The 27129-nt window shown below is 45.4% G+C and overlaps 1 protein-coding gene across 2 annotated transcripts in view; it reads left to right on the top strand.

Moving 5' to 3' along the window:
- LOC126531009 (nonsense-mediated mRNA decay factor SMG9) overlaps nt 1–27129 on the top strand; it is a 50544-nt gene that overhangs the window by 16546 nt on the left and 6869 nt on the right. For both annotated transcript variants that reach the window (XM_050178368.3, XM_055070906.1), the window contains exons 7-11: nt 3452–3553; nt 4041–4126; nt 6452–6549; nt 12540–12647; nt 20127–20222. In XM_050178368.3, coding sequence (XP_050034325.1) covers nt 3452–3553; nt 4041–4126; nt 6452–6549; nt 12540–12647; nt 20127–20222 — 490 coding nt within the window. The remainder of the gene's footprint in view (nt 1–3451; nt 3554–4040; nt 4127–6451; nt 6550–12539; nt 12648–20126; nt 20223–27129) is intronic.

The following is a 27129-nucleotide window of genomic DNA, read 5'->3' as shown; positions in this document are numbered from 1 at the left end:
TGCACTTTCACAACCACGCCTGGTTCTCTCTCTTTTGGCAGGAACTGTGCTGCCAGAGCGGACACTGCCTCTGTAGTATTCAAGGTGGTGACAACAGACTTCTCAATAAAATACGTGATGAGAGTTGAAAATAATACAAACAAAAAGCAAATATATTCAGTGTGGTGGAAGGTGCAAAGAGCACAGATTCTGAGACATCTTGGGGTGCCAACTGGCGGGTTGTACTTGCTGGCTGTGAGCACGCCTTCTGTGAGTAGGCCTGCAGTGAATTTGGCAATTTTCTCATCCTGCCTGTTGAAACTCCATCTAGATATAATGAGCATTATTTAAAGCATTATACTGTTAAAACGAGCACTTCAAACCCAGCTGTGGTAAAAAGAGGATGCACGTGAAGTTCTGAAACATAGAAGGGTAACTGAACTAGGCACAAGGCGGCCGGCACGCCGCTTCACTACAACTCCGATGAACATACAACCTACAAGATGAGTGAGCAGTTGGTGTGCACAGATTTCTGAAGCCACGAGGAACGTTGCTGTGGACTCCAGGATTTCACTGGTTCGTACACTGGTGTGATTTCGGAGGTCACAGTGGTGGCCCTCTCATTTTTGCATTGTTCTCCCTGTGGCACTACTTTGCATTACGCCTATTTGGATGATTTGGAGCAACGGCCGCTCAAGAAGTGCTTTCGTTGCTGTCAATGACCAAGCCACGTCAGTCATGATAATGGCACGATGTTCCGTTCTTAGGCAAAGTTGCAAAGAGTTGGTGGTTACTACGTCGTTATCGGGAGAGCATGGTTTGCTGATGCTTCTCTTTTGTAGTTGCAATTTGCTGATAACAGTTCACAGTGACATTTTGCCTTTTATACTCTATATATTTTGGCTGAGGCAACATAGAATGCATTACTTTGTGTTGTTGCTGTGCTTAGCCTCGTTATAGTTATAGAGGCACTCGGCCAATGTGCACACAGTGTCAGAAACTACTGTTTCCTGCAACCGCTGTGGACGAAGCCACGGCTGATATTGACACAATCGTGGATGGTGACTGCGGTGATGAAGGCACGCTGCCAACGCGGTGCTATGCACATCGGTAAACGAAAGAATAAAGGCTTTAAAGGCACAAATAGGCACACAGTGTTCTGTCATTGCTGTCATTCATGTAAGATTTACACTGATGACCATGGTGATGCGAACTCCGTTGCTTCGTTTCTGTGGACGCTAATGCTGTTTTTGCTCTTTTGCGATGCTTGCTGAGCTCTGAGAGTTGTCCGAATTAACCGATGTGTGGCCAAATACGTCCGAATGAAATAAAAATAAATTATGGGGTTTTATGTGCCAAATCCACGATCTTATTATGAGGCATGCCGTAGTGGGGGACTCCGAAATAATTTGGACCACCTGAGGTTCTTTAACGTGCACCTAAATCTAAGTGCCACGGGTGTTTTCGCATTTCACCCCTATCGAAATGCGGCCGCCATAGCCGGGATTCGATCCCGCGACCCCGTTCTTCGCAGCCCAACACCATAGCCACTAAGCAACCACAGTGGGTATACGATTTTCCGAATTAACGAGGGCTGAATTAACTCAGTTTTGCTGCTGTGATCCAAATATAACCAGCTTATGATAAAGTTTGTGCACTAGAAATAAAGTCAAGTTAAACTACATTTCGTATAGTCATCTAAGAACATCATGCACAAAGACGCAGCACAAAATAGATGCACACATGCACAAATGCATGCATACACACACTCACACACAGTGAGTGGACTTGAAACCAGACGATTATCCTAATTGGTACAAATTTCATTGCGGTGAGAAACTTCTAAAAAAGATAAAAAAGACAAACATCCATACTAAGGGATAGAACAAAAAACTATGCAGATCCCATGCACTGTGGGAATCGACGTTAGTGACGCTTTCTTTGCTGTTTGCATTGATTATCGATAATTAGTGGAGATGTTGACGGCGAATGTTTAGGTTCTGTAGCGTTTAGTGCAATACAAGAGTGGTGAGTTGATGTTAAACGTTACCTTGCGTGTACCACTGCTGTTCCTCTCCATAGTATGCAGAACACACAGTGAGACATGTACACCCGTGAGCAAAAGTGTACGGATCACAGGGTCATCGAAAATACAGTTTCTTCGTAATTAACATGCATAAATGGAAAGTAACAAGTGCATTAAAAACTGTTAATGCCAAGTTTGGAGTGCAATCTTCGATTTCAAGTTGCATTCACAGACAGAGGAGAAAATTAGTTTTATCATGCAATCTCTGGTCTGTACACTTTTGCTCATGGGTATACATTGCTGGAGGCGTTGTTGCATGCTATAGTTCATAGTTTCCAAGATGTTTAGCATTATCATTGCCTCACATTGTGCCAGAAGTGTTAAACTTTAATTGAATCATGGGGATTTATGTGGAAAAACTACAATCTGATTTTGAGGCACGCTGTAGTGGGGAACTATGGAATGATTTTGACCACCCGAGTTTCTTTAACGTGCACCCAGATCTAAGTACTACATGAGTGTTTTTTTCATTTTGCCCTCATCGAAATGCAAACACCGCTTGTTGAGATCTAACTTGCGACCTTGAGCAATGCCATAGCCACTAAACTACGGCGCCGGGCACAGAAGTGCTGATTTGCAGGACAGCCGCTTGCATAGTGTCGTCATGATGCTGCAGCGCTTTAATGTGCCTTTGAGAACGCACGCTCATTGTCAGCTGTCTGGTAAACAAATTTGCAGGGTGTTTACTTTTCAGAAATAGCAGAAATGTGCCTTAGCTCATTGTACCATACTATACATGTACATGTATCCAGTTTGTCTGCAACTTTTGCCATGTCTAGTGGTAGCGTTTCCTTTATTGAAGGGACCCCTAAACGATGCATGCTTTATGACGTCGCCTTTCCCCTCTCCCGCATTACCACATATGCGAGCTGTCATGAGGAAAGAATGGCAAGGCTGTTATTCTCTCGTTTCGTGAATTCGTCAGCACTACCCATTCTCCGCCTCCTTTCCGTGCCTCCTTTTTACTATTCTGTCTGCATTCCTTCTGAACTGTTACACATGAGTACAAAGGTAAGCATTGCAGCTTCTGCTGTGCTTTCGTGGTGAGCTCAGGCATAATTACGGCAGTCTGGAGGGTATTGTGGCAATGTCCGGGAGCTCCAGAGGGCATAATGGTGACAGATTGTAAAGGCCTAGTTGACCTCAAATGAGTTTGTGACGTCACCTTACCCCTGTGCCGTGCTCCTGCCATGCATATGCACCCTCTCAACCACCCCCACCGACTCGGTGTCTCAGTCTCAGTCGGCGCAAAGAATTAAGGCCAAGGAGGACCTCCTATTCATTGAACATTACTTGAATTACCCCTTGTTATTCACTTTAAATCCTTGAAAAGTCCTTGAATTGCATGCCGAAACTTCTGTAGGAATTCCAATGTCTTTCTTGCAGCCTGTCATCAGTGCCTCGGTGATGGACCACATGATCCAGTTTGAGAAGAAGACTCCCGGAGGTGGGGACTTTCATTCACTGGAGAATGCTCATGTCATGCAGGTGAGGATGGGTCCCATTTTAGCCATGTATTGTGCAGGTCTTTCGCATCCTGTGCTCAGAGTATTTGCTGGCACCATTTTGTAGTGGTGCTTATCACATGCGATGCAGCGTGAATGTTAAGCGTTGGCACATTTGGACTCTTTGTGCCTTATGAACATCCTCTAGTCAGCAATTTTTCACTGCAGGAAGTTGTAAATTCTGAAATGGTAAACATAAGCCATGTTCAAATAAGCAACTTCAGAATGCACTGAAAACATAGCAAGCCAACCAGAATTTAAAATTTGCTTGAATCGACCTATGTTTTGAGTTGTCTGAATTTGCGAAATCATAGGTCTGTGGTATTTGCGTCTTCCTGCAGTCAAAACGCTTCTCATTTTCTCACCTTTTCGTTGGCCTAAGTAGCTGCTGGCTTTTACGTAACTGAGTTCATCAAATGAGCTCCTCATTTTGCAAATTTTTTGATTTTTTGTCGTTGCACATTATGCAGTCTCTCCAGATGGCCTCTTTCCTGATGGCTGTCTGCCACACAGTCATTGTTGTGCAAGACTGGTTTGCTGATCCGAATTTCCTCAGGTATGCTCACACTTTCCTGCTTGCTTTCCTGTAGCCAGACATCTTGGTGCATGCAAAATTCTTTTAATTTCTTGGAGTCAATAATATCAGCAGGTCTGTGAGGTTTGGAATCAGTAACAAAAGATTGTCAGACTACTAGAATTCTTCTGGCACTGAACTCATTTGCTGTGACAGCAGCAGGCTCACACAGAGTAAGCTGTTTCGAAGAAGAACATCTCTGTGATGCACACAATGTTGTCCTCATCCACTGCTTTATTACCTGTTGTGGACTCGGAAGTATACAGGAAGATGCTTGAACCTTGCTCAGAGAGCCCAGCATGAATGTGTCGTGATAGGCCAGTGCCTACTGCATCAGGCTCGAAAGTGCACTTTGTGGCAGGGACATAAGTTCAAATGGTAGTAGCGGAGGTGGGTAGTCTTATTTTCAGTGTATCATTGCTTGTATGGCTACCCTCGGCTTTTTTTTCTGACGTACACAACTCCTACGGTGCTGCATCATTGGGTAAGACCTCCATCAGGAAACTGTTGAATATCATCTGCTCTTCTATTAGAATTAGGACCAGGGCCAGTTGGTCCGACATGTTTAAAGAGGAAAAGAACCACGATTTCAGATAGCCGCTGCGCAGAATACAGACATAGGTCCATATTCTCACACCAGCTATCGGCCTCAAGTGCCACCACTGGAGAAACGAGCGCTACTATCACCATGACTTAGAAAGTGACGTCACGTAACTCGCATTCGCGCCTTTGCCACAGTCAATGCAGCTTGCTGGTTGGGTGCTTAGTTGCCCACTTTTACAGCCTGGTGTATTGCTTGATGCCGCAGTGCCGGACGTATTCGACCAAGCCCGGTGTGAAGTTTTACATGTACCCCAAAATGAAAGCAGCAGTGAGATGCTTGGCTAATAAAGTCACTAAAAACTGAATGATATAGTAATAGATAAGAGTCGAGCAAGCGATGCACATATGGCTTGCAGCGTGCTCGCTTTATGCGACATCAGTCAAAATGCCCTGCGCAGAGAAGCATGCGACTTTCATGTGTGTACACGGCGGAAGCACGGATTGAGGAGGCAAAAATATAAGCTGTTGTAGTTCCACATATTATAATAGACAGATGATAAATCATCGCCCTGCGATAATTCTGGCGAAAGTGGCAAGCCGCACTCCCCAAAATGAAGGTTGTGAATATAGTACTGTTGCTGCTGCAAAAGTGTGTGTAGCTACTTCTATGGAATATCATGCGAGCTGAATAACCAATATGAAAGTTTCATGTTGCTCACTCGCTAAAAACCTTCGCTGCCATACACATGAGGCTGGAATGTACGTGCTAGGTTGTTTTGCAGCCAAGATGCCCTACGCATACAATGTTTGAAACATGCAAACGCTCAGAATCAAGTGTGGCTGAACCACTGAAGGTGTCGAACACCTCGCAGCCAGTATCACATGATGTTGCTTTCTGTGTCGTGGAGAGATTCTAGCAGATGGTACGAAAGTATGTATGGCTTAGAGGCCAATATCATGTCATCTTTGCACCAACTCGTCCAACAGTTTTGTTATACTCCTGTGGGGTAGTCAGTGCTGAAGACAGTAGGGAAAAAATTCACCTCGCAACCAGAGTCCTACTGTAAGCCATCTCAGCTGCCGTGCAGCCAAGGTTTTCCTAAAGGGGGGATGAATAGCAAAATTAACTAAACACGCAGCTTCCTTTATTTTAACCGCCAAAATATACCAGCATCTATGGGAAATGTTTGTACCTAGAGGCATACTCAGATGCGCATCGGAAAGTATTCAAAAATGCTGCCAAATATGCCCCTCCCCTGTGACCCCGCCTACTTGCTATGCAAGTTTGGGCCACACGCTTTGGTGTTTGCTTTGTTATTCTCGATTTAAAATGGATAAATTTCTTTACTTGTGTTATCATTTAGAAATGTATAATGTCTGAAGTTCGTTAACATTTTCAGAAGTTGAGCACATATTCCAAAATATTCACTATTTTTGTACCAAATTTAGCACACTACTAGAAAGCATTTATTACAGTCTAAAATATTTCTACTACTGTGCTTAAATATCTTCAAAGTTAGAGGAAATAGTAGCTGAATACTTAGGTCTGCTATCCATCCCCCCTTAAGTGGCAAGTTGGATGCTGAGGAGGATGAGGGGACGCAAAATACAACATGGTTTTCAAGGAAATTAAGATATTAAACGAATAAATTTTTTTATATTGTACATTTAAATTGAAGTTAGCTATATTCACGTTCAACTGTATAATGATGACTTGATATCTTGTCATTAGTGACATCCCATGCTTACTTTGTCATCCTCTAGATTTGTGCTGACAGCTGAAATGCTCAAGCCAACGACTTCATCACACGACCAAAGCCGCAGCAACGGTGATGACGTCGCTGAAAGCTTTCCTCACCTGGGTGCGTAAAGATGCTGCAGAGCAAGCTGTCTTATGGAGCACTTGTGTCTGGGGCTGATTTATCATGATTGCTGTGGAGCTTCGTTGGTTAACTGCATGCTTTGGTGAGGAAGCAGGAATATGCACAGAATGTTGAATAAAGTTGATCCCGGATATATTTACACACTGCGCAATTTGGAATGATGACATATGTACAGGTGTCCGATGAGCATCAAAAGCAACATAGCGACAAGCAGTGAACATCAAATCTTGGATAAATATAAATCTCGGACATTTTGAATTATTGTCTGCAGCAAACAGTTGTAACATACCCATGGAAATCTTATCCAAAAGTATTTCGGTGTACTGTATTGAACTCCCATTAACCGGCACATTTGGTACTATATTAAACGTTGCAGCACGCTACAAAGCGCACTTCTAATGAGACTGTGAACACTTCTTGCGTCAGAAATATAGTAGAACCTCATTGATACATTGTCGTTATGTGCATTTTCTTGGCGCCTACATTTGTAATCGAGGACACAGAAAAAGACTCAGTAGAGTTACGCTTATCTTTATACTGGTTTATGCATTCCCGGAAAGCACGATTTTTCGGCACCAACATTCAGCATGTCGCCAAACTGCAATCGTATGATGCGTTTTACAGCTGCTAGATCCCATGTAAACAAGAAAGTGCACGAGGCGTTCGCGATCAAAAACAGTATATAGCTGTCTGCTGTGGCAGCTTCACTGCAGTGCTCGCCCACCCGTCTCACGTGAAAACGCCAGTGCGCGCTCAGTTTCTCATTTCAGTACCAGCAAATTTTCTCCGGAATCGTCACACATGACATTCACAGCTATCACCGCCAGTCCTATTGCAATAAGCAACATCGCCTATCTGTTTCACATCGTGTGGTGCCATCGGGAGCGTAGCGCAGGCTTTTAAGAAGCAATAACCAAAACGTGCTGCTGTTTCCTGTTGCCAGTGCTAGGCAGTATCAAATATATGTTTATCTTAGATACTATTTTAAATACTCTTTGGGTATCTTGTATCTGCATCATGATATGTTTGGCAAGACATGTATCAGTATCTGTATTTCCAATACACAAAATAATGTATTATGTATCTTAAGATACAAGATACTGCTATCGCAACATCACCGTGTGAAACTATAAATGTTGACTGACTCTTAAGCTGATATTGCTGCGATTAAGCCACCTGAATAAAAATAATAGCAGTGACATTCTTCTATCTTTCTGCCAGAGCCCTCCAGCTAGGGCAGGCAATGAGGTCTTTGTGTCCTTATTGGTGGAGAATACTCATGTGGTGGCGCTAGCGCCGTCTCGACAAAAACAAGTGCGCGAGCCCCTGTGCACAGCCGACCTTTTGCTTTCTTGATTTTTTTATTTTTTGGGGTTGCGTCTGTGCCATGATGCTTGTAGCCACTGTACTGCGCTGTGTACGCCAATGCATGCAGCATCTTTCACGCAAATTCTGATGCCACTATAGTGCAGTTATTGAAGTGTCTCTTGTGTGGCGCTTTCTGAAGAATGCAAGAGTGGCAATGTGCCTTGGGTCTAGTGGCTTTCACACATCAACGATTTGAAAGATCTTGTGGATGTAAGTTTGACTGTTGTGAACCAAAGTGTGGATGGCGCTGCTTCCTGGAGACTTGTGCGTAAAGTGGCTATTTTGTGTACAAGATTGTTGCTCGAAGCAAGAAAAGGAATTTCTTGGACTACGTTGCATGAAATGTTTTTGGGCTTTACAAGTTTTCTCGTAGAACAAAAATCGTAAAAGAATTGCACAGTAATGAATATGTCGCTAATTAACGCTTTATGCCAGCAGATAAGCAGAACATGAAAGCCTCTTGCAGCTTTATGTGCCTTCTGTATACATGATGCATCACAAGAAATGTTACCACCAGCATTGTTGCTGCTGTACACTTGCCTGGTGATCCGGTATTGCGTAAATGGTAATACGTTTACGGACAAGCTAAAACTCCACAGCAGTACTTGTGCCATCGTACAGATGCTTCTTATTGACATTATTCTAATTAGATGCCAACCTGCTAGCTGATTGGTAAACAGAGCAGCGACTCCCACCAATTACAAAAGCAACAGGCAAAAACAACTTGACAGCGCAGCGTATAAAGAGCTTTCATGTTAAGCATATAAAGGAACCACAATAAATTGTTTTGGAATGAAAATAATATACCGTATTTACTCGCATAATGATCGCACCCCTGAATTTTGTCGTCACAATTCTATTTTTTTTATGTCCCGTGTAATTGTGTGCCAAGCCTAGCTAATAATGATCGTGCTTACCATCTGTCGAATGCTACGCGACAAGACAAACTTCAACTGCTTCAAGACAAACCAAGCGGTCTGCATGCACCAAACATACTTAAGCAGATGCCTCATTTCATTACTTTCATCACTTTATGCACTTCCATGACTAAAGAAAAGCTGCAACCAAACTTGCCTTTATTATGTGTAGGCTTTATAATCGTTGGGGTCAACAACAACAAAAAAGGTGCCTTTCGATTCTTCTCATCGGCACTCGTGGGCACGCAACAGATGGAGAGCGGCAACGATAGTAGCCACCAACGATAGTAGCCACGTTTACACTGATATGTTAAAAGTGTACCGTATTCATACGCCGACGCTTGTAACACAATTAAGATATTCGCCCACTCTTAGCGGAAACGTGCCGTATTAGGATAGTTATATTAGACAGATGTTAGGATAGGATATTAAGACAGATGCCGCAGTTTCCGCAGCATGCCGGCCATATGTTTCTATGTCACTGGCAGCTAAGCGTGCCCATCTGTTTCTGTCCCCTCAAAGTAGACATGGCTACGTTATTGCCGCAGACTTGCCGATATTAACGATATTACTCATTACTGATATGGAAGAAACTGTTTCAATGCACGTAATGTACTCACAAGAAGAAAAAAGAAAATCGCGTTCGGCTTGCTCCGCCGGCCGCCATATTTGTTTTGGTGTCCCGCAGCAAACGCGGGGCAAAAAATTTTTTTTTCTTTTCGCGGGAAATTTAACCCGCGTAATGATCGCACCCCTGATTTTGCGTCAATTTTTCTGTCAAAAAAAGTGCGATCATTATGCAAGTAAATACGGTACTATGTGCAAGAAGGCAAAAATTTAGATATACTAACAGCCATTTTATTCAAAACAAACAAGGTTGGTCGGAGCTAAGAAATTTCCAAGCAAACATTTTTGAGCGTATGCATACGTTGCTACATTACATAGATCTATAATAAGAAATTTGTAACTGTGTCGAAGTATCTTAAGATATAAATAGAAAATATCGTATCTTATAGAATAATTGCGTTAGTGTCTTGCATCTTTGTCTCCAATACTTGTTGCCCGAGTATCTTGCACCATATCATGATACAATTGCAAAGTATCTTTGCCCAGCCCTGCCTGCTGTACATTGCTGTCATATACGTTTTCCGGCCATTAGATCCCATGTGAACAAAAAAAAAGCGCGAGGCGCGTGCCATCGATAACGTATAACTGCCTGTCTCATGTTAAAACGACAACATGCACAGTTTCTTATTCCTGTACCAGCAAATCTCTGTCTGAGTCGTCACACGCCGCATTCACAGCTATCACCGCCAAACCTATTGCGATAAGCATCTTCACCTATCTGTTTTACAGCGCATGGTGCGTAGTGCCATTAGTGGCCTACTGCATGCTTTTAGTAGGCGATAATCCAAACGCACCGCCATTCCCTGCTACAGGTGGCGCAATGTGGGCATCACATTTCGCTTCGGTCACATCCAATGTCGCCCACCGGCTTAATTTCGTTTTGGTTTCCTGTCGCCCTCTTAAGACACCACCCAATAGGAAAACAACAAAATGCATCTCAGTCCGCCGGAGCACCACCAGCTCCACGTGTCCCGGCGTCCCGTGCTGCAACGATCCACACGATGCTTCGCATTGCGTAGATATCAACAATAATGGAGTCTGTCAAATTTTTTTAGTTACTTTGGATCATATATTTTCCCAGTTAGTATGTTTTTCTCACGGTTATTTCCCATAATTTAGTTAAATGGGGTTTAATGGCGCAATATTTCCCATAATGTATGAACGAAGTTCTGCTGTATTTAATTTTAAGTACCAACAAAATGGCACTATTTTGGAAGATGCTGCCGAGCAAGACAGCATCTGAAGGACTACAAGTGCCACACAGAAAAAAAAAAAAGTAAGCAAGGTGGTCGTTTCACTGTTGCTCACAAAGTCGATGGCTCATGCAAACTGTGACCACTTGTTATTGGTAAGAGAAGATTGCTACACTGCTTCAAGAATGCGAAAGGTATCTCAGCCTGATACGTATTCCACAAGAAAGTGTGGATCAGACTTGCTCTTTACACCGAGCGGCTCTGGGCATGAGATGGCGAACTGGTGATGTCAGTGCCACCAGCTTTGTCTTCTTGTAGACCAGGAGTTTCCACAGAACACAGGGGTTCAGTGAATGACATTCTAGAGTTTAGGGAGCAGCCAAAACAAATCCGACCCCAGTTATCACTCGCACAAAACTTTATGTTGCAGTTTGGATTTAACAAAACCACTGCACACCCCATCCACACTTTGGTTGTCTTTGTAGAAAAACCATCGCAGTGGTGGTGTGCAAGACTCACCAATGTGTCATTCGTGGACACAAAGTCCACGCTGAATGCGTTTCATTCCTTCTTGTCAAGTTACGTGTGAGTGGGAATGGACTTGGATGGCCTGCAGGCTGTGAACCACTTTTGAATCTAACAGCAATTTCCACGTTTAGTGTGTTACACGTTCTTCTGTTTAAGCGTTATCTAATGCAAGAATTTATACTTCCTTTATATTGTTACTCTACATTAATAATCAAGTGGTAAAGGGTAGCCCTCGCCAGCAAATGGCAACAACTCCTCTATTTATTTTTCTCTGAATAAAAAAAGGTGTCCGCCTGGTCAACTTGTTGCCGACATATGGCAATCGGTAGTTCAAATAACATATTGCAGCAGGCACACAGGGCACGTTTACGTGTGATTCGCAGTACATGCACACTTATGGCAGCATGGTGAAGTTAACGTGCTGACGTGTATTCAAGTGGTTGTTAATCACTGGCCTCGCATGGAAAAGTTATGCAGAGTCTGAGACTCCAGAGGGCACACAGACATCCTTATCGTGTACATGCACATTTCACTGCCAATCGCACTGCTGCTCACATTGTCCAAGCACAACCATCGCTTGTCATAGGACCACAGTGTTCTGAAAAGGAGAGTGGTTCCAGTTTATTGTTGACATTGATGAAATAGTAAAATGAAGGGCTGCTTCCCAAAAGGGGGTATTTGGCATTAACCTCTTCAGCAGAACAGAGGGTCTTCGGCACAACTTGGCATCTTCAGCAGCAACAGCCCAAGCAAGCACTGTAGCTCACACGGGCCTGATCTGCACACGTAATTGTGGCCTCTGGGTAGAGAATTAGTCTTGTAATTAGGCTTAGAAGAAAGGTAAACTGAGCGAGCTGGTACATATCCATGTTGAAACTTCAGTGCTAAAAGTATACAAGGACTTAAAGGTTGTGTCATGTGGTCTCCTTTCTGTTCTTGTCTACATTTCGTCCTGAAGTTTCAACGATGATCTTGTAACTTTTAGCACAACTCATTGAACGGTGACGCATGCAAACTTGGGGCCTGATTACGCTCAATAGCCAGGCCCCAATAATCGGGGCTTGCATGCACATTGGCAGGCCAGTGTTGGTGTGCGTGCTTGGATGCCAAGTGCAAGCACACTCCCATGTTCCCCGTTTCCTTTTCCCTTAAGCTGCACCTTACGAAACATTTCTGGCTCCAATACCGAACTATGTTCTAATGTCAGCGTAACTAGTGCTTTTTTGAGCAGGTCATCACACACGAGGTACTCTGGCTTGCTTTCTGTGAAATATTTGTTTGTTTAAAAAAAGTGTTGTAAGGGATCACTCACGCTGCCTCTTTTTGCTCTTCACAGTGTTTGTGCAGAACAAGTGCACTCCCGGTGACTTTTCTCCCGAGAATGTTGCTGCGATGAGCCAGACATTGGATGCCATCTTTACCAAGTCGAAGCTCAAGTACAAAGGTACCACTGCCTTACATTCCACGCAGTATGACATCAACTTCAGCTTGGAACATCTCTAGTTTCTGCTTGCAGGACATAAAGAAGAGGAGGCTACTCAGTGTGAACGCTTGTTGGCTTGCTAGAATTAAGTGTTTATTTCAGCAGCACTTGTTTCATCGTACAGTCTTTACAAAATCCCCAGTGGCTTGTGCGCAGAACTTGGCATGTTTTACAAACATCAGAAGAAACACTAAATTACTAAAAAGGGGTGCTGAGTTAGTTTTCACAGATTTAGTGTTGTTAGATATGGGGCTGTTTCCTGAGCCTACTTCAAATTCCCCAGACCACTTCGAATCGCGCCACTTCTAAGTAAGGGATGCAGAAACACGGATGACACATTCCAGAGGATCGCTCGAGCCAACAAGTTCACGTGCCAACAAGTTCGTACGCCCCGCGGTAGCTATTCAATGCTTGAGTTTTCCAGAAAATGAAGGGATCGCCCGGCATTGTTGCAAGGAAAGTGGGTCCCGAAACAAGACGGCTGTGATGTACCGGGAAGGCCTGGCAGCGTCGCACCGGTCGCCTTTGAAGAAGGCATTTGCCACCACAGCGGAGCCGTACCACCGGGAGCAGGTGGGCCCTCGGACAATGGAGCCCAATCGTCCCCCCCTTCTCCGCCTTTGAAGAGAGCATTGCACCACAGCAAGGCAAGACCGCGGGGAGCCGCCGGGTGTGACATCACCGCACGGGTGCCTACCATTGGCCGAAGGTGGCGTCACCTGAGCGGGCTCTCCCATTGGCCGAACATGACGCGACTTCCAGTGCTCGAAGGGTTTAAAAGAAGCATTCCAGAGAGACCAGAGCATTCCCGGATTCACCTCTCTCGAACTTCTTGCCGCGGGCCGCAGCGTCCGAGTTGCTGCCGGCCCGTAATGACTGTACAACTGTTACTTGTCTCTCACCTCTCTGTATATAATGTAAAATAAATCCTCCCAAGTGTTTTTCATCCCGACGTCCGTCCCCCAACCCCTACATCTGGTTGGCAGCGGTGAGATTGCCTCCGAATGCATCAGCTGGTGGCAGCGCTACGGATCAACCTTCGTCGAGAGAGATCCTAAGGAACCGGGAAGAGTGAAGAAGAGAGAGCCTTCGTCGAAAGAGGTCCGAAGAAACTGGGAGTAGCGAAGAGCGAGCCTTCGACCCAGGGAGTCCGGAGGACCTGGGAACAGCGGACAAATGAACCGGATGGCAGGGTGCTGCAACCGTAAGTGAGCGCGTGGTTTTTTCCTTTTGATTCGCCAGACTCAAATGTTGTGTGTTCATTTTGATAGTTCTGGGAATCGGGAATTTGATGCATTGTGTGTTTGCACAAATTAATTAAGGAAAACAGTTCTAACCACCAGTCGGGGCAGCTGCCATGGATCTTAGAAGGTTGACGAGGTTAGACTTGTTGTTGGTGTGCGACGATTTGGGAGTTGAGGCGGACGAACGGATGAAAACGCCAGCTATCATAAAGGCGATTGAAGACAGTGGCAATGATGACAAAAGCATTGAGCTTGCTTGGGAAGTGATACAGGAACCACGGGAGCGTGAGCGTCGTGAACGTGTGCGTGAGCGTCACGAACGTGAGAAGGAACGCGAACGTGAGTATCAGGAACGTAAGCGTGAGCGTGAGCAAAAGTATGAGAGAGAGAAGGCAGCACTGATCAAAGAGATACAGTATTGTGATCAGTTAATGGCACAGAGACAACGGCTGTCTGAGAATTCTGTAGGTAGTACAGAGCGAAAGAATGAGGCAGCATCGAGCGGATTTTCGCGAAAAGCCGACGAGAAGAGTAGTGCCTGTGAGATTGGCTGCAGATTCATAAGTGAAGGGAAAAGGCTAGCTGCTAACGATGCCTTAGTGGCAACAGAGGCCGTTAAAGGCCGCAGGGAGAGCGACGAGGTGCTGTGCCAACAGATGACTGTAGAGACAGCTAGGCCAGCTGCGAACAAATTGGCACAGTTACCGCGCGTGTGTGTCGCTTGTAATGTTAGCGAGGTTGCTAGCGAAGAAAAGGGTACTGCTGACCCGACAGACGCGAGCACCCATGTAGAGCCAGATCTGCGTGCAGAAGTGAAGTGCGAACTGAGCGATGCAGTTGAGAGTAGTTCTCGGGATGGCGAGCTCCGTAGTTCACGAGAGAACAACTGCATTGTTCAGGGATCGGTGCGGCTCTCCGCCAGTCTAGATAGCCTAGATAGGGATGATTCAGTTATTAATCATTCGGACTGTGCGCGTGAGACAGCGATCGATACCGACGGACTGTGTGTCGATGCACAGCGTGAGCTGGGCAATGTAGTAGAGGGCAGTTCGCAAGAGTGCGAGTTGTCTAACTCGAGTAAAGCCTGCTGCATTGTTCCAGAGTCGGTTGGGCTGTCCGCCAGTCGAGGCAAAGTGAGAGTAGATTTAAATGTAAATCACTCAGACTGTGCGGGTAAGAGACCCATCCGGGCCGACGAAATGTGTACCGGCCAGCACGAGGCACGAGAAGGCGACATGAAAGTGAGTGCGAAGAGAAAGCGCCGTAAAAAGAAGCGCGGTAAAGACCGAAAGACGGTAACTAATGTAGCGCCGCCAAAGATGGCGAGAGACCCAAGAGGGCAGGGCGCGAGGAAAAAGGTGCGGTCGTCACTGATGGTGTTGACGCATCGAAAACGTTCGAGCCACCGGTCAAAAGGAGACCGAGAAGCATGTTCTGCGTGGACGCGGACAAAGGGCACGGGGCAGTTAAACTCCTCGTCGTTCCGTAGTTCTTTTTATAGCTCAGCGTGCAGTACGAAGAAGCGCAAGGTGGCAATACGAGACCAGGTGGGGAGTAGCAACGCGGTCAATCGAGTTTGTGAGGAAAGCGGGGCGCCAGGACGCAAATTGGCAGGAGACCGTAACGTCTTGGGGGAGCTGATAGTGAGTCAGCCCTTTTGTTGTTCCTCGGCAGCCAGAGCAGCTTTCAAACCGCGACCACCTCGAGTCCCACTCAAAGTATGAGTCAGACATAAGCGTTTGGAAAGGGAGGCCAAGAGCGCTTCCGTAGAAATGAAGTGTGTTGTTTTTTATTTTGAGCATCGGAAAGTTTTCGCGATTTGAGACTAGGATTTCTTTCAATATGTAAGGTTTGAGCTTTGTTTGTGTTTTCGTTTGAGAAGCTCGGAGATTTGAAAGATGAGGTTTGTGTAAACATGTAGTCTCGCGAGTGTTAGTTAATGAGTAAATAGGCTTTCTTTTTGTGTGTGTGAGTAACCTGAGGGTCAAGGTTATTGTTGAAAGGCCTATCGTAACGCGCGTGTGTGTTATTTAACCTTCTTTCTTTTTGAGTGTTTTTGAATTTTCTAAGGTTAAGCGCGTAGGTTTTCAGTGAGTGCATGATTTGCACTGAGAAGCGTTCTTAGTTCCATTAGCGCGTGTCCTGTGTGGACGGAAGGAAGCAGATTTATGACTGGGTTGCTGGTGTGTGTTGAGGGCAGCCGTATTCTGACTTCTTTAGTGAGCGTGCGTGGAAAGAGTCAGTAGAAGACGCATCATTTTAAGAGTTCTGCGGAGTGTGTAAGTCCCGCGAGTTTAATTGTTCGTTTAAGTCACGTGTCCTAGAGGGACTAAAGGAAGAAACGTGAGTAAGCGTAAATGAAAAGTTTGCCTACAACGCAAGTACGCGTTCTGTTTAGTGACCACAAGGCTAGTGCACTTGTGATTACGTACTTGTGAGGTTGACCAGATTGTTCAGTGGCACCAATACGTGCGATAAGTACGCCACTGCGATAGATTGGAAACATGCTGTTCGTGTAGTTAGGCCACTTAAGTTATGTTCGGCTGTTTTCATTTGTTGTTTGCATCGTCAACGACCCTTTGTTTTGCAACAACAATAGTACTCTGGTCTTGTCGGCATTCGGGGAGAAATGGATAGCTGTTTGGAAGGGTGGTTGGAACTGTTTAGTCAAAATTGGGGAAATAAAAGATCAGGGTTCATTTTGACTCAGTAATAGCCTGGCGAGTCAGGGGTGAAGAGCCTGCGCTTACACGTGGTGCAGCGCTGTGTTGTTTTGTTTGTTTGACGTATGTTCTCCAGGGCCAAGGATCCCGAAGTTCGTCATTCGAGGCTCGACACCAATACCCTGCAGGTTCTTTCAGCGTTCCTCATGGCCAGCGAATTGAGTTCACCGGCCATTCAGAACATCCGGGGCGAGGACGAGCTGTTATATATGGGGCTGTTTCCTGAGCCTACTTCAAATTCCCCAGACCACTTCGAATCGCGCCACTTCTAAGTAAGGGATGCAGAAACACGGATGACACATTCCAGAGGATCGCTCGAGCCAACAAGTTCACGTGCCAACAAGTTCGTACGCCCCGCGGTAGCTATTCAATGCTTGAGTTTTCCAGAAAATGAAGGGATCGCCCGGCATTGTTGCAAGGAAAGTGGGTCCCGAAACAAGACGGCTGTGATGTACCGGGAAGGCCTGGCAGCGTCGCACCGGTCGCCTTTGAAGAAGGCATTTGCCACCACAGCGGAGCCGTACCACCGGGAGCAGGTGGGCCCTCGGACAATGGAGCCCAATCGTCCCCCCCTTCTCCGCCTTTGAAGAGAGCATTGCACCACAGCAAGGCAAGACCGCGGGGAGCCGCCGGGTGTGACATCACCGCACGGGTGCCTACCATTGGCCGAAGGTGGCGTCACCTGAGCGGGCTCTCCCATTGGCCGAACATGACGCGACTTCCAGTGCTCGAAGGGTTTAAAAGAAGCATTCCAGAGAGACCAGAGCATTCCCGGATTCACCTCTCTCGAACTTCTTGCCGCGGGCCGCAGCGTCTGAGTTGCTGCCGGCCCGTAATGACTGTACAACTGTTACTTGTCTCTCACCTCTCTGTATATAATGTAAAATAAATCCTCCCAAGTGTTTTTCATCCCGACGTCCGTCCCCCAACCCCTACAGTGTTAATAAGAAGGATCAGCATTTAAGAGAGTAGTCAAAGAGCAAAATGATAAATGGCAAAATGAGTTGTGCTTAAGAATTGTGCTCTACTGAAGTTTTGTTGCATGAGAGCAGTGCAGCTTTAGTAATTGGTAATTGCTGTTCATTAATGCGTTAAGAGTGTATCAGCACTTTTTACAGTTTTAAGGTTGCTAGGATCAGAAAGAAGATGCATTTTCACCCAGAATGCAAAGCATCGATTGCAATAGCAATATGCCTGGCAGACGTCCCTTACGTGACCGTTTTGCCACACTTTCCGTGTCCTGTGGGCATCCCTTGCAAGTACACGAGAGAAATTAGAGAGACATGCTGCGTACGTTTTACGGACATATGCCAGGGCCTTTTGCACAGTGTTTGCCATAAAGTCAGTTCTGCTTGTAGTACATGCTGTGTGACAGACGCAACGGGCAGGTCGCTGACACATCATGGAACAGATACATTATGTGCACCTGTTGCGAACACATGCGTGTAGAAGTGCAGCATATTCCTCATCCTTCCAGGCCTTCCACGAAGCGCAAGCGCCTTATCGAACTAATTGAATTTTTGAAAGTAAGTTCTGTCAGAAAATTTCTAGAGTATGATGTACACACGAACTGTAGACATGATAGCTTCAGATTGTAATTTGAACATGTGGGAAAACAATTATTTTGCCAAGAAGTACAAAGACAAAGCCTCAGTTGGAGAAAACATATTCACATTTCAAAAGAGGTGCGTGTGGGATAACCTTGAGACATTCATGGTAGGGCATCCAAAACAGGTCCATGTTCGATATCCTTGGGACATCTGTAATTGGATATCCGAAACTGGACGTCCAGTGGATGTTCTATTTGTATCCAAAATGGTCTATGGATATTGGGACATCATTCAGATGTCCTATGGATGAAATGTTTTCACTGGGAAGTTCTGCTTTAGAGGAATCATAAAGATGGACCGCCAATGTGCATGCTTCATAGCAAATTATGTGTATGCATGTAAATGTGGTAGTGCTACTTCGATTCACACCATGAAAAAAATAATTGTTCACATCTTTTACATTGGTTTCATGAAATGGGAAGCTGTTTGGACAGTTAAACTTTGTAAAAAAGGTTTGGCGCCCATCTGCCTTGAAATTCAAATAAAATTCTGTGTAATCTTGGCACTTTGCGGTATGTGCAAAACAGGTTTGGACAACAATAAAGTACTAAACACACTGACCTCTTCTTCTGTTATGTAGCTTGAAGTGGGAGGCTGTGTTGTTAGAACAACAACTTGTACTAGGACATCATTTCAGATTGAGTCCAGTAACTTCAATGTCTGCATATTTTTAAACAAGCTTAGAAATTAATTTAAACTATAAAAATTACAGTTTATTTGCATAACACAAACAGAGCTTTATCTTTGCAGAATACATATCGACAAACCTAAAAACACTTTGCAAAAATTTAGAGAAATTTTGTATTCGGTTTAGGGGGAAAACTTGCTCGGGAGGTTGGCAGAACTGGCCTGTCACTACATACAGTGTATAGCTACATTGCTTAATGCTAATCACATTAACGTTGACATTCATTGCGAGATTGGTTCAACCAGAATTTTTTAATGCATGAATTGCTCAGATTGTCATACATTATGGTATGGATATTGTATGCGTAGCAACATGTATAGCTGTGTTCCCACATTCCAGAAAAGCTGGGTATGTTGACGTAGACAGCTACTTTCTGTAAAAAGCATGTGAGCGAGCAAGATGTTCACGAACACAGAGGAAAGCTTTTATATAAGTGAGAAGATAGATGTTGCATAAAAGAAAAATCTCTTGAAAGCTGCGGTGAAAGGTGCTGTGTGGAGCCCCCATCAAAAGGTTTTAAAGCATTAACTAGAACGAATTCAAAGAATGTCAGTTCACTTTATCTGCTCTAAATATCGACGAGGTGACTCAGTAACTGAAATGTTAAATATATGTAACTTAGAACCACTGGAATCAAGAAGGCAGAAGCAGCGATTGAAATTGCTTTTTCAAATACTACACGCAGATGTGAAAATAAACAAGGATGATTATCTAATGCTCTTTCACAAAAGGTTACCATGAACAACATGCAGTACATTCGTGCAACCAATAATAGCTCGAACAGACTTATTGCGCTTTTCTTTCTTTCCTAATGCTATTAAAATGGAGAATGAATTACCGAATGATGTGGTACAAAAAAATGCTATGAGTGATTTTGAGGTTGGTCTTGATAAGTATTTCGCTCAAACTGTATAGCTTATTATTTGTTCCTTCCTGTAGCTGTGTTTTTTTTTTCTACAAATGTTCTATGTATTACAAATGTTCTCCTACAAATGATCTTCAATGTTTGTTCTATGTACAATTCAATTACTGACCCTCCCTGTAACGACCCTCAAGTGAGTGTTAACAGTATGACTAAATAAATAAAAGGATGCCAAATCTTGTGAAAAGTAAGACTTGGAATGCTGAAAGTTACCTGTGTGCTCATCTTGCCATCCCTGCATTCCTGTGTCCAGGACAGATAAGCATGGATGCCACAGTGGCTCTTGGCAAAGACAAGCAGCACCAGGGTCCGAACCTGTTCCTGCTTCCCAAGAGGCTATCTGAGCAAGGTTGGTATCAGCCGTGCTTCTTTCTAATGTGTATCCTGAGAAAGGCACTATGAACAGGAAGGGTATTGGTACTGCGTGGACCTTTTAAAGGCCCTCGAATAGATAGTCTGTGGACTTAATGGGGAAGGGAGTACTGCAACATAGGCAGCACCCACTCGAGTCAATAGCCAATTGATTTGACGGAGTTATTTGGAACTCTGTTGAAATCTTAAATGCCGTCTGTCGGTGAAGTTGTGTCAGCAATTTGCTTACTCTTTCAAATTTATTTGTAGATGTTACGATCTTGTATGGTATGTTTGCAAGGTGGTACAAATATAATAAAAAGCATTCACAAGCATAATCAAGCGTAATGTAAAAAAAGAAGAAACAATAAGAAAAATAATCTTTTTATACATGGTGCACTTTGTGTTTGAGTGACACTACTGCACCAGAAACAATGGGTTGGAGGAAAAATGACAGCAAATAAATATTTTACCTTGTAAACAAAACTCGCTCTCAGAAATTAACAAAGCATGTACCGTGTTTACACGAATTCAATGCGGACTCTTTTTCCAAGGAAATTGGTCCGAAAATTCCCTGTGCGTAAGTCGGATACGAAACCAAAACTGCATTCGTACCGTTGCAAACAGCCCAACGTCAGAGCTGTAAGAAGCAGTGTCTGTGAACTCATGGCCATCACAAATGGTGATAGTGCACGTTTTCATGAAGGTTGCTGTGTGTTCATTTTCCGCTCGGCAGTGACGGAGTGGTATTCACAGGGGATAACTTTAGAAGATACTGTCACTTTCGTGAGATTTTATGGAAATCTGCACTGGATGCATCAGTGTTTATGGCTGCCAGCATTTCTGGCATTGTTCCATGCATGCTCTCCACGCACAGTGCAAGGAACGTTCTCGGCCGCATACCTCGACAAGTCTGATGCAATGTCACAAAAAGTCTTGTAAATGTTATAGTGGTATCTCTAAAAGTAATCGCTTGGGCATACCACCCCTGTGTGCTTGATATCTGTTGCCCATGATATGCAGATGGTGATAACAACATGAATGCTCAGTTTTAAAAACAGTTTCTCTTCTGTAAAGGTAAATTTTGCATTTCTTGTTTTTTCTGATCACGAATTGGGGGGGGGGGGGGGGGGGGGGGCATGATATACATTTTTCCTTTATAAATCAGGTGCATTTTACTTTCTGGTGCACTTTTTCTCTTTCTTTAAACTCGTCACAAATTGGTGTGTGTTAGATTTGTGGGTGCATTACAATCGATTTAGTACAGTAGTATCAATGCTGGGACGAAAACACAAAAGCCAACAGCCTCATGTTACCCCACAGCATGAAGAAAGGTGCAGTTTAGCGAGAAAGTCGAAGCATCGATTGCAATAGCAAATTATCATACAGCTGTACGAAGTAATGACAGCAGATTTGTCGGCTGTATCAACTTGTAAAGATTTGCTTGCTAACTAAATTAACAAGCATGGTGTCAGCGTGCGCAGCGGACATAAACACATCACGCTCGATGAGCGCGGACGCTTGCTGTCGAAAGAATGGCATGAGCAAGTGCAGCAGCAGCAGTGAGCGAAGTGACCTTCGTGCTGTCTATCGCTTCAACGCAAACTGAGGGCCGAGAACACAGCACGCACTAAGCTACGAGCCGTTGACGAACCTAGACTTTACCCCCAACACAGATTGCTCTCAAGCTGCGACCGCATGCACATACGCAGTTGCAGCCAGAAAGAACGCTTTGCAGTGGAGGAAAAATTCATGCTGGTCCAGGTTCCTTGACCAGGACATGTTGGTTTTTCACATGGAAAACTAACGTAATGAAACTGAACTTGCTAACAGCACGTGGAGGTGACATGCTGGCACGACACAGCTAGTGAGGCGGCTGCTGCTGCACAGCAGAAGCACCACACTGGCAGCTAGGCATCTCACAGCGTTGGCGTCATGAGGAGTGCTGCCACCGGCATTGCAGCCTTTGTCTGTTCATCTCACCCATCTCAGTTGTGGGCGAGATGAGACAAGAAGTGAAACCGTCGGCATTTGCACTTCAAATGTACTGTCCGTTCTGTTCGGACCATCGTAAGCACCGAAGTGTGGCATGCAGACAGCTGCACGGCACAAACACTAGTGTTTGTGCGCGCAATGCTTGTTCCAGCAGAGGAGTGCAGATACTGTTGCACTTCAGGGGTGATTCCACCGTTAGCAACCAGTTTGTTGCATTTGTAGGCGATCCCACCGTTAGCAACCAGTTTGTTGCGTACTCCAGGGTAGCGTACTGTACTGCTGCCGAGAAGTAGCGACGCCTGTTTATCGAAGCTCGACCAACATTACTTATTGGGTAGCGTGGCGTTGTCGGCGGGCTGCAGGCATCCGGTAGACCATGGCGACCGAGCAAGGGCGAGACGATTTGCTAGTGCGAAACTTGCACTGTTTATTCAAAAGTAGTTGAAAGAAAAAAAAGAGCATGAAGTATGAAGTATATCAAAAGTACATTTCGGAGCCCCTTAAATAGGCTCTCTACAAGTGTGGGCGGGATCTTGCTTCCGTCGATGACACGTGACAGGCACAGAGAGAGGGCCCCTCCTCCTGCATTACCGAGCACGGGAAGGAGAAATCGATCCTCTTTTCGACGAATCCGGGGAGAAGGTCGGGTGAACGACCCTCTTCGGCGCCGTGGGGTCCGGCCAAGTAGAAGGTAAGGGGATGACGTATCGCCTGTGGTGTCCGACCAAGTAGAAGGTAGGGGGATGATGTATCGCCCGTGGTGTCCGACCAAGTAGAAGGTAGGGGGATGACGTATCGCCCGTGGTGTCCGACGCCAACCCTAACAATACGCTGCTCCGGCTCTGCTGCAGAGTCATTTGAGTGGGGTGCTAGGGCACGTCCACTTGGCTTCGTCGTTTTTTGCAGCCATATGCCCTGTGCATCTCTCAGTTCTCTGGAGACCTTCTAACCCTCCATGTGTTGGCTTCATGTGCGCTGTCGATGCCATGACAGCACAGTGGCTTACACGGGCAACGGCGTTACTTGCACAGTGCCAAAGAGTGTGCTTGGCACTAAGACGATTGACCCTAGTGCAATACTCGAAGCCAGTAAGCCTGGCATAAGCAGTTCCAGACGTAGAAAAATGTTGACACTGCTATTTTCTGTAAAGAACTCTGGACAATTTAACTTCGACGCCTGAAACTGAATCACGAAAGAGTATGTGGCGGCTTCAGCAGGTGCCCACGAGCGACGTGGCATTTACACCTCATGCGAACTCAGTGCGAGCGTCCCTATGAAGCTACAATCTCGCTGAAACGCTGTGCGCTTGAATGCTGGCTTCCTTTGGGTGCAGTGTACGGACTGATCACATCTGTTAAAAAGTACTGATTGTCTTGCTCAAGGTCATGTTTAATGCACTGTGACCACATTGATGCGTCACTGACAGCGTTTTACATGGAAAAAAAAAAACTATTGGGGCACCTGGGAAGGAAAGAGAAAAGCAGAAGGCAGTGAGGTTAACCAGAATAACGTCCGGTTGTCTACCCTACACCGGAGGAATGGGAAAGGGAAAACAAAGATGATGGAGAGAGAGGAGGGAAGGAAAGAAGGATATTAGCAGTGAGTTTGCTGACGTGCGTGGTCTAATAGTAATTGCACTAATAGTCACAGATGTTCACACAAGCCTGTCATGCTCAAGAAGCACAAAAGTGCCTTCACCTCGAGGCTGATGAGCCAATGAGAGATGGGGCTAGTGTTCCAGCAGCACCTGCAGGGAAAGCGGCTGATTGTCCAGTTTTTGGAGAGCGTTAGCAAGTTCTTTCTTTCTGGGGCATATCGTGGACAGTGGCATAGCAGGTGGTCGATATTTTCTTTGGTGCCGCAGACCTCGTATACTGCACTGTCCACTCCAATTAATGTAGAGTATGCCTATGTGAAGGTAACTCCTAATCAAAGGCGACAGAGAAGCGTAACTTCATGTTGAGGAAGTCCGAATGGAGGTTGGAGTTGCAGTGAGGGGTTTAATCATTGCAGTCATGTAAGTCTTCACTTTGGCGAGTTCCACTCGGTCAGTGAGAGACTGCGTGCCAGGTGTCAAAGCTTCCTTGCGACGTCTATCCTCGAAAGCGGAATTGGAACGCTGTGCTCTTCTTGATGTGATATGTGAGCAGCGTTATCAGCGGAATCATTGCCACTGATTCCACAATGGCCAGGCACCCATTGAAAGACAACCTCGGGACCTTTTTGTTGGACATGATGGTGAAGTTAAGCAATTATTATGACATCTAAATGTGAGAGCATTACTTGTTGCTGATTTTAGTGTTGCGGTGAAATGTTGCCGTGTCTAGCGCTGCTGCGTTGAATGTGTGTCCTGATTGAACTCTCCTACGACGAGCATGGATATGCCCCAGCATAGAGTGAAACGTAGATTTCTACAGATGAACGATGCCGCATCCATTTGAGATGGATTTGGTGCCACCTATACGCCCACAACCATGAGTTCTGTTTCGACGAAATGCACAGTACATATATATCTGTTCGTCTGCACCGAAGCAGTCTCCGAGCTGGATGAGTTGTAGTTGAAGTCCTGGCTTGGCATTTATGGTGATGCTGGTGGCAATGTTGTTGGGTCGCGTAGTGGTGCACACGAACGAGTAAATCCCGCGATCTGTCTCTTGTCATCCGGCCTCATTCATATCTCCATGAGTTAAAGTATGTTGCCTCTGTTGGCGTTCACATTGTGCGTCACATGGGCCATGTGTTTCGGTAGAGAATGCATGTTGAGGCATAAGATGAGGCATGCTGCCCGATCTGCCATGCACTTGCACTGTGCCGTCTGCTGTCTAGGGAATCACCTGCCAGGCAGAGCCCAACCATGTGCACAGCCTCGAAGACATTCACTACTGTTGCCTGTTGCAACGTTGGTGCAATGCGATGGTGGCACAGTGGTTAGCACACTCGGATAAGGAGCAGTAGCAGTGGCGGTGAGGCAGAGGACCAAATCATCACCGGCTCCTCCTTTTTTTTTTCTTTTTTAGTGAGATGAAAATGATGCAATTTGTGTGCCGTTCTGCCGCGGCTTTCTGATGACAGTGGGGTCGCACAATAAGCAAAGTAGTGCTCTCGCATTAAAAGGACGCTAAAGGCAAATATTAACTCAAGCTAAAGTGATAGATTAGTGCTTCAGAATCTCGTAAGGCATCAATATTATCGTGAACAGGGCCTTAATAATCTAGAAACTGAGGTTAGTGCAGGACATGATTAGAGACTCACCGGGGACATTCAAGCACTTGCCCGATGATGAAAGCACTCCTCAGTTAGATTCTGTCACTAGTACTCAACCACTCGTTGCAAAAAACATAATTGTATTGTATTGTAAGACGAAATAAAATACTACTTATCCAGTTATATATCATTTTTAGGAAAAAGAACTCGTTGAAATTACCCTTGACAATGTCACGGTCGGTCGAAAGGTTTCGTTCTTGCTCGACTCTGCGCCACGCACGCTTTTGCGTTTCAACAGTTTCGTTATCGCATAGTGCTGCGCTGGTTTTGCTGGCTCACGAAACTTGCACAAAGTGGAAAGTAGCAGAGAATTCAACTTCAATGTTATGTCGTGGGACACCCAAATGGTTTATGCCACTTGACCAAAAAACAACTGCAGCGGCAAATCCACTGCTCTGTCTTGGCCTGGTACCGCCATCTGGCGGGTGCAGTTTTATTCACCTATGGCAGCAAAGGGTGGTGATGGCGTATGCAACGTCACCACTCCCCCGGTTGGGTGGCGGGAGATTTGAATTTCGAAAAAGGTGTTTGGACTCATCAGATGCAATTTTCTCGTAAACTAAGTCCTTTCTTGGCATGAAACAAGTGTTGCGAGGTGTCTGGAATGGTACAGTGAAACCTCATTTAACCGTAGTTGGCCGGAGCTCAGGAAAAAGTATGTACTAAACAGTAGTACTGCTTAACTGAGATGGCTGAGACCGCCCGCTTACCTGTAGAAAACGGAACTCAGAGAGAATGTGATGAAAGGGCAAAAATATGCAGTATTTATTCCACGACCTCCTCCATAAAGTTTATATTGGAGGTCGTGATTTATGCCCTTCGTTCAACAAAAGTCTTGTTATTTTCGTTAGGTGCTGCGGCAGCCTAGCAGCGTTGACAGCGGCCTCAAACTTACTGAAGCTGCGAGCCAGATTTTCAGCCAGCCCCTCTTCTCGGCAAACACTTGCATGGCAGATTCCTCATTGGCGTTGCATATTCTCCGTGCATGGGTGCTGTAGCACTGCAGAAGTAGCAGGGCGCCTTTTTCATTGCGGGGGAACTGTTCTCGTCACGACGATTGCATTCATGCGGCTGACGTTATGCGCATCTTCTACCACTGTTGCGCTTGAATCACCCGCGCTGTTGCTTTCCGTGTCGTCCTCATCACTGTCGTTAGGCGACACTTCGGCAACAGAGGCAACAATGGTGAAAAGTTGAACCTCGGAGCTGACATTTTTTTCGCGGTCGCAGCAGGGCTGCCGAGCAGCTTCTTCACATTCCAAATCCCACACACTGTAGTCAACGGTAGATCCCTGTCGCCTGCCAGCACTGACTTCTTTGTGCCACATTCGATGGCACGAACGATGTCCAATTTTCTATGCTGGGCACCCAGTGCTTTTTATCCGAGCTTCGGCATGACGCCACTCCTTGCTTGCATGATTCTGAAATGATGTTGATGTTGATGTAGCTTCACACGCAAATGCACAGGGAACTTTGAGGCCGTTGCTCTGATCTCTGAGGCTTGTTCCGATGGGCCGCTCGATGGGGATGACGCACCGCCATGATAGTTCAAACGATATATTTCAAACAGATATATAGTTCAAACAGATAATTCAGACGTCTCTGTTGGTCTCGGCAAAGTCCTATCTGTTTAAATAAAAACACTC

This window comes from Dermacentor andersoni, chromosome 5 (genome assembly GCF_023375885.2).
Source record: "Dermacentor andersoni chromosome 5, qqDerAnde1_hic_scaffold, whole genome shotgun sequence".
NCBI classification, from domain to species: domain Eukaryota; kingdom Metazoa; phylum Arthropoda; class Arachnida; order Ixodida; family Ixodidae; genus Dermacentor; species Dermacentor andersoni.
The sequence above is the reverse complement of the archived record's forward strand: the minus strand, read 5'-3'. Positions and strand labels throughout refer to the sequence as shown.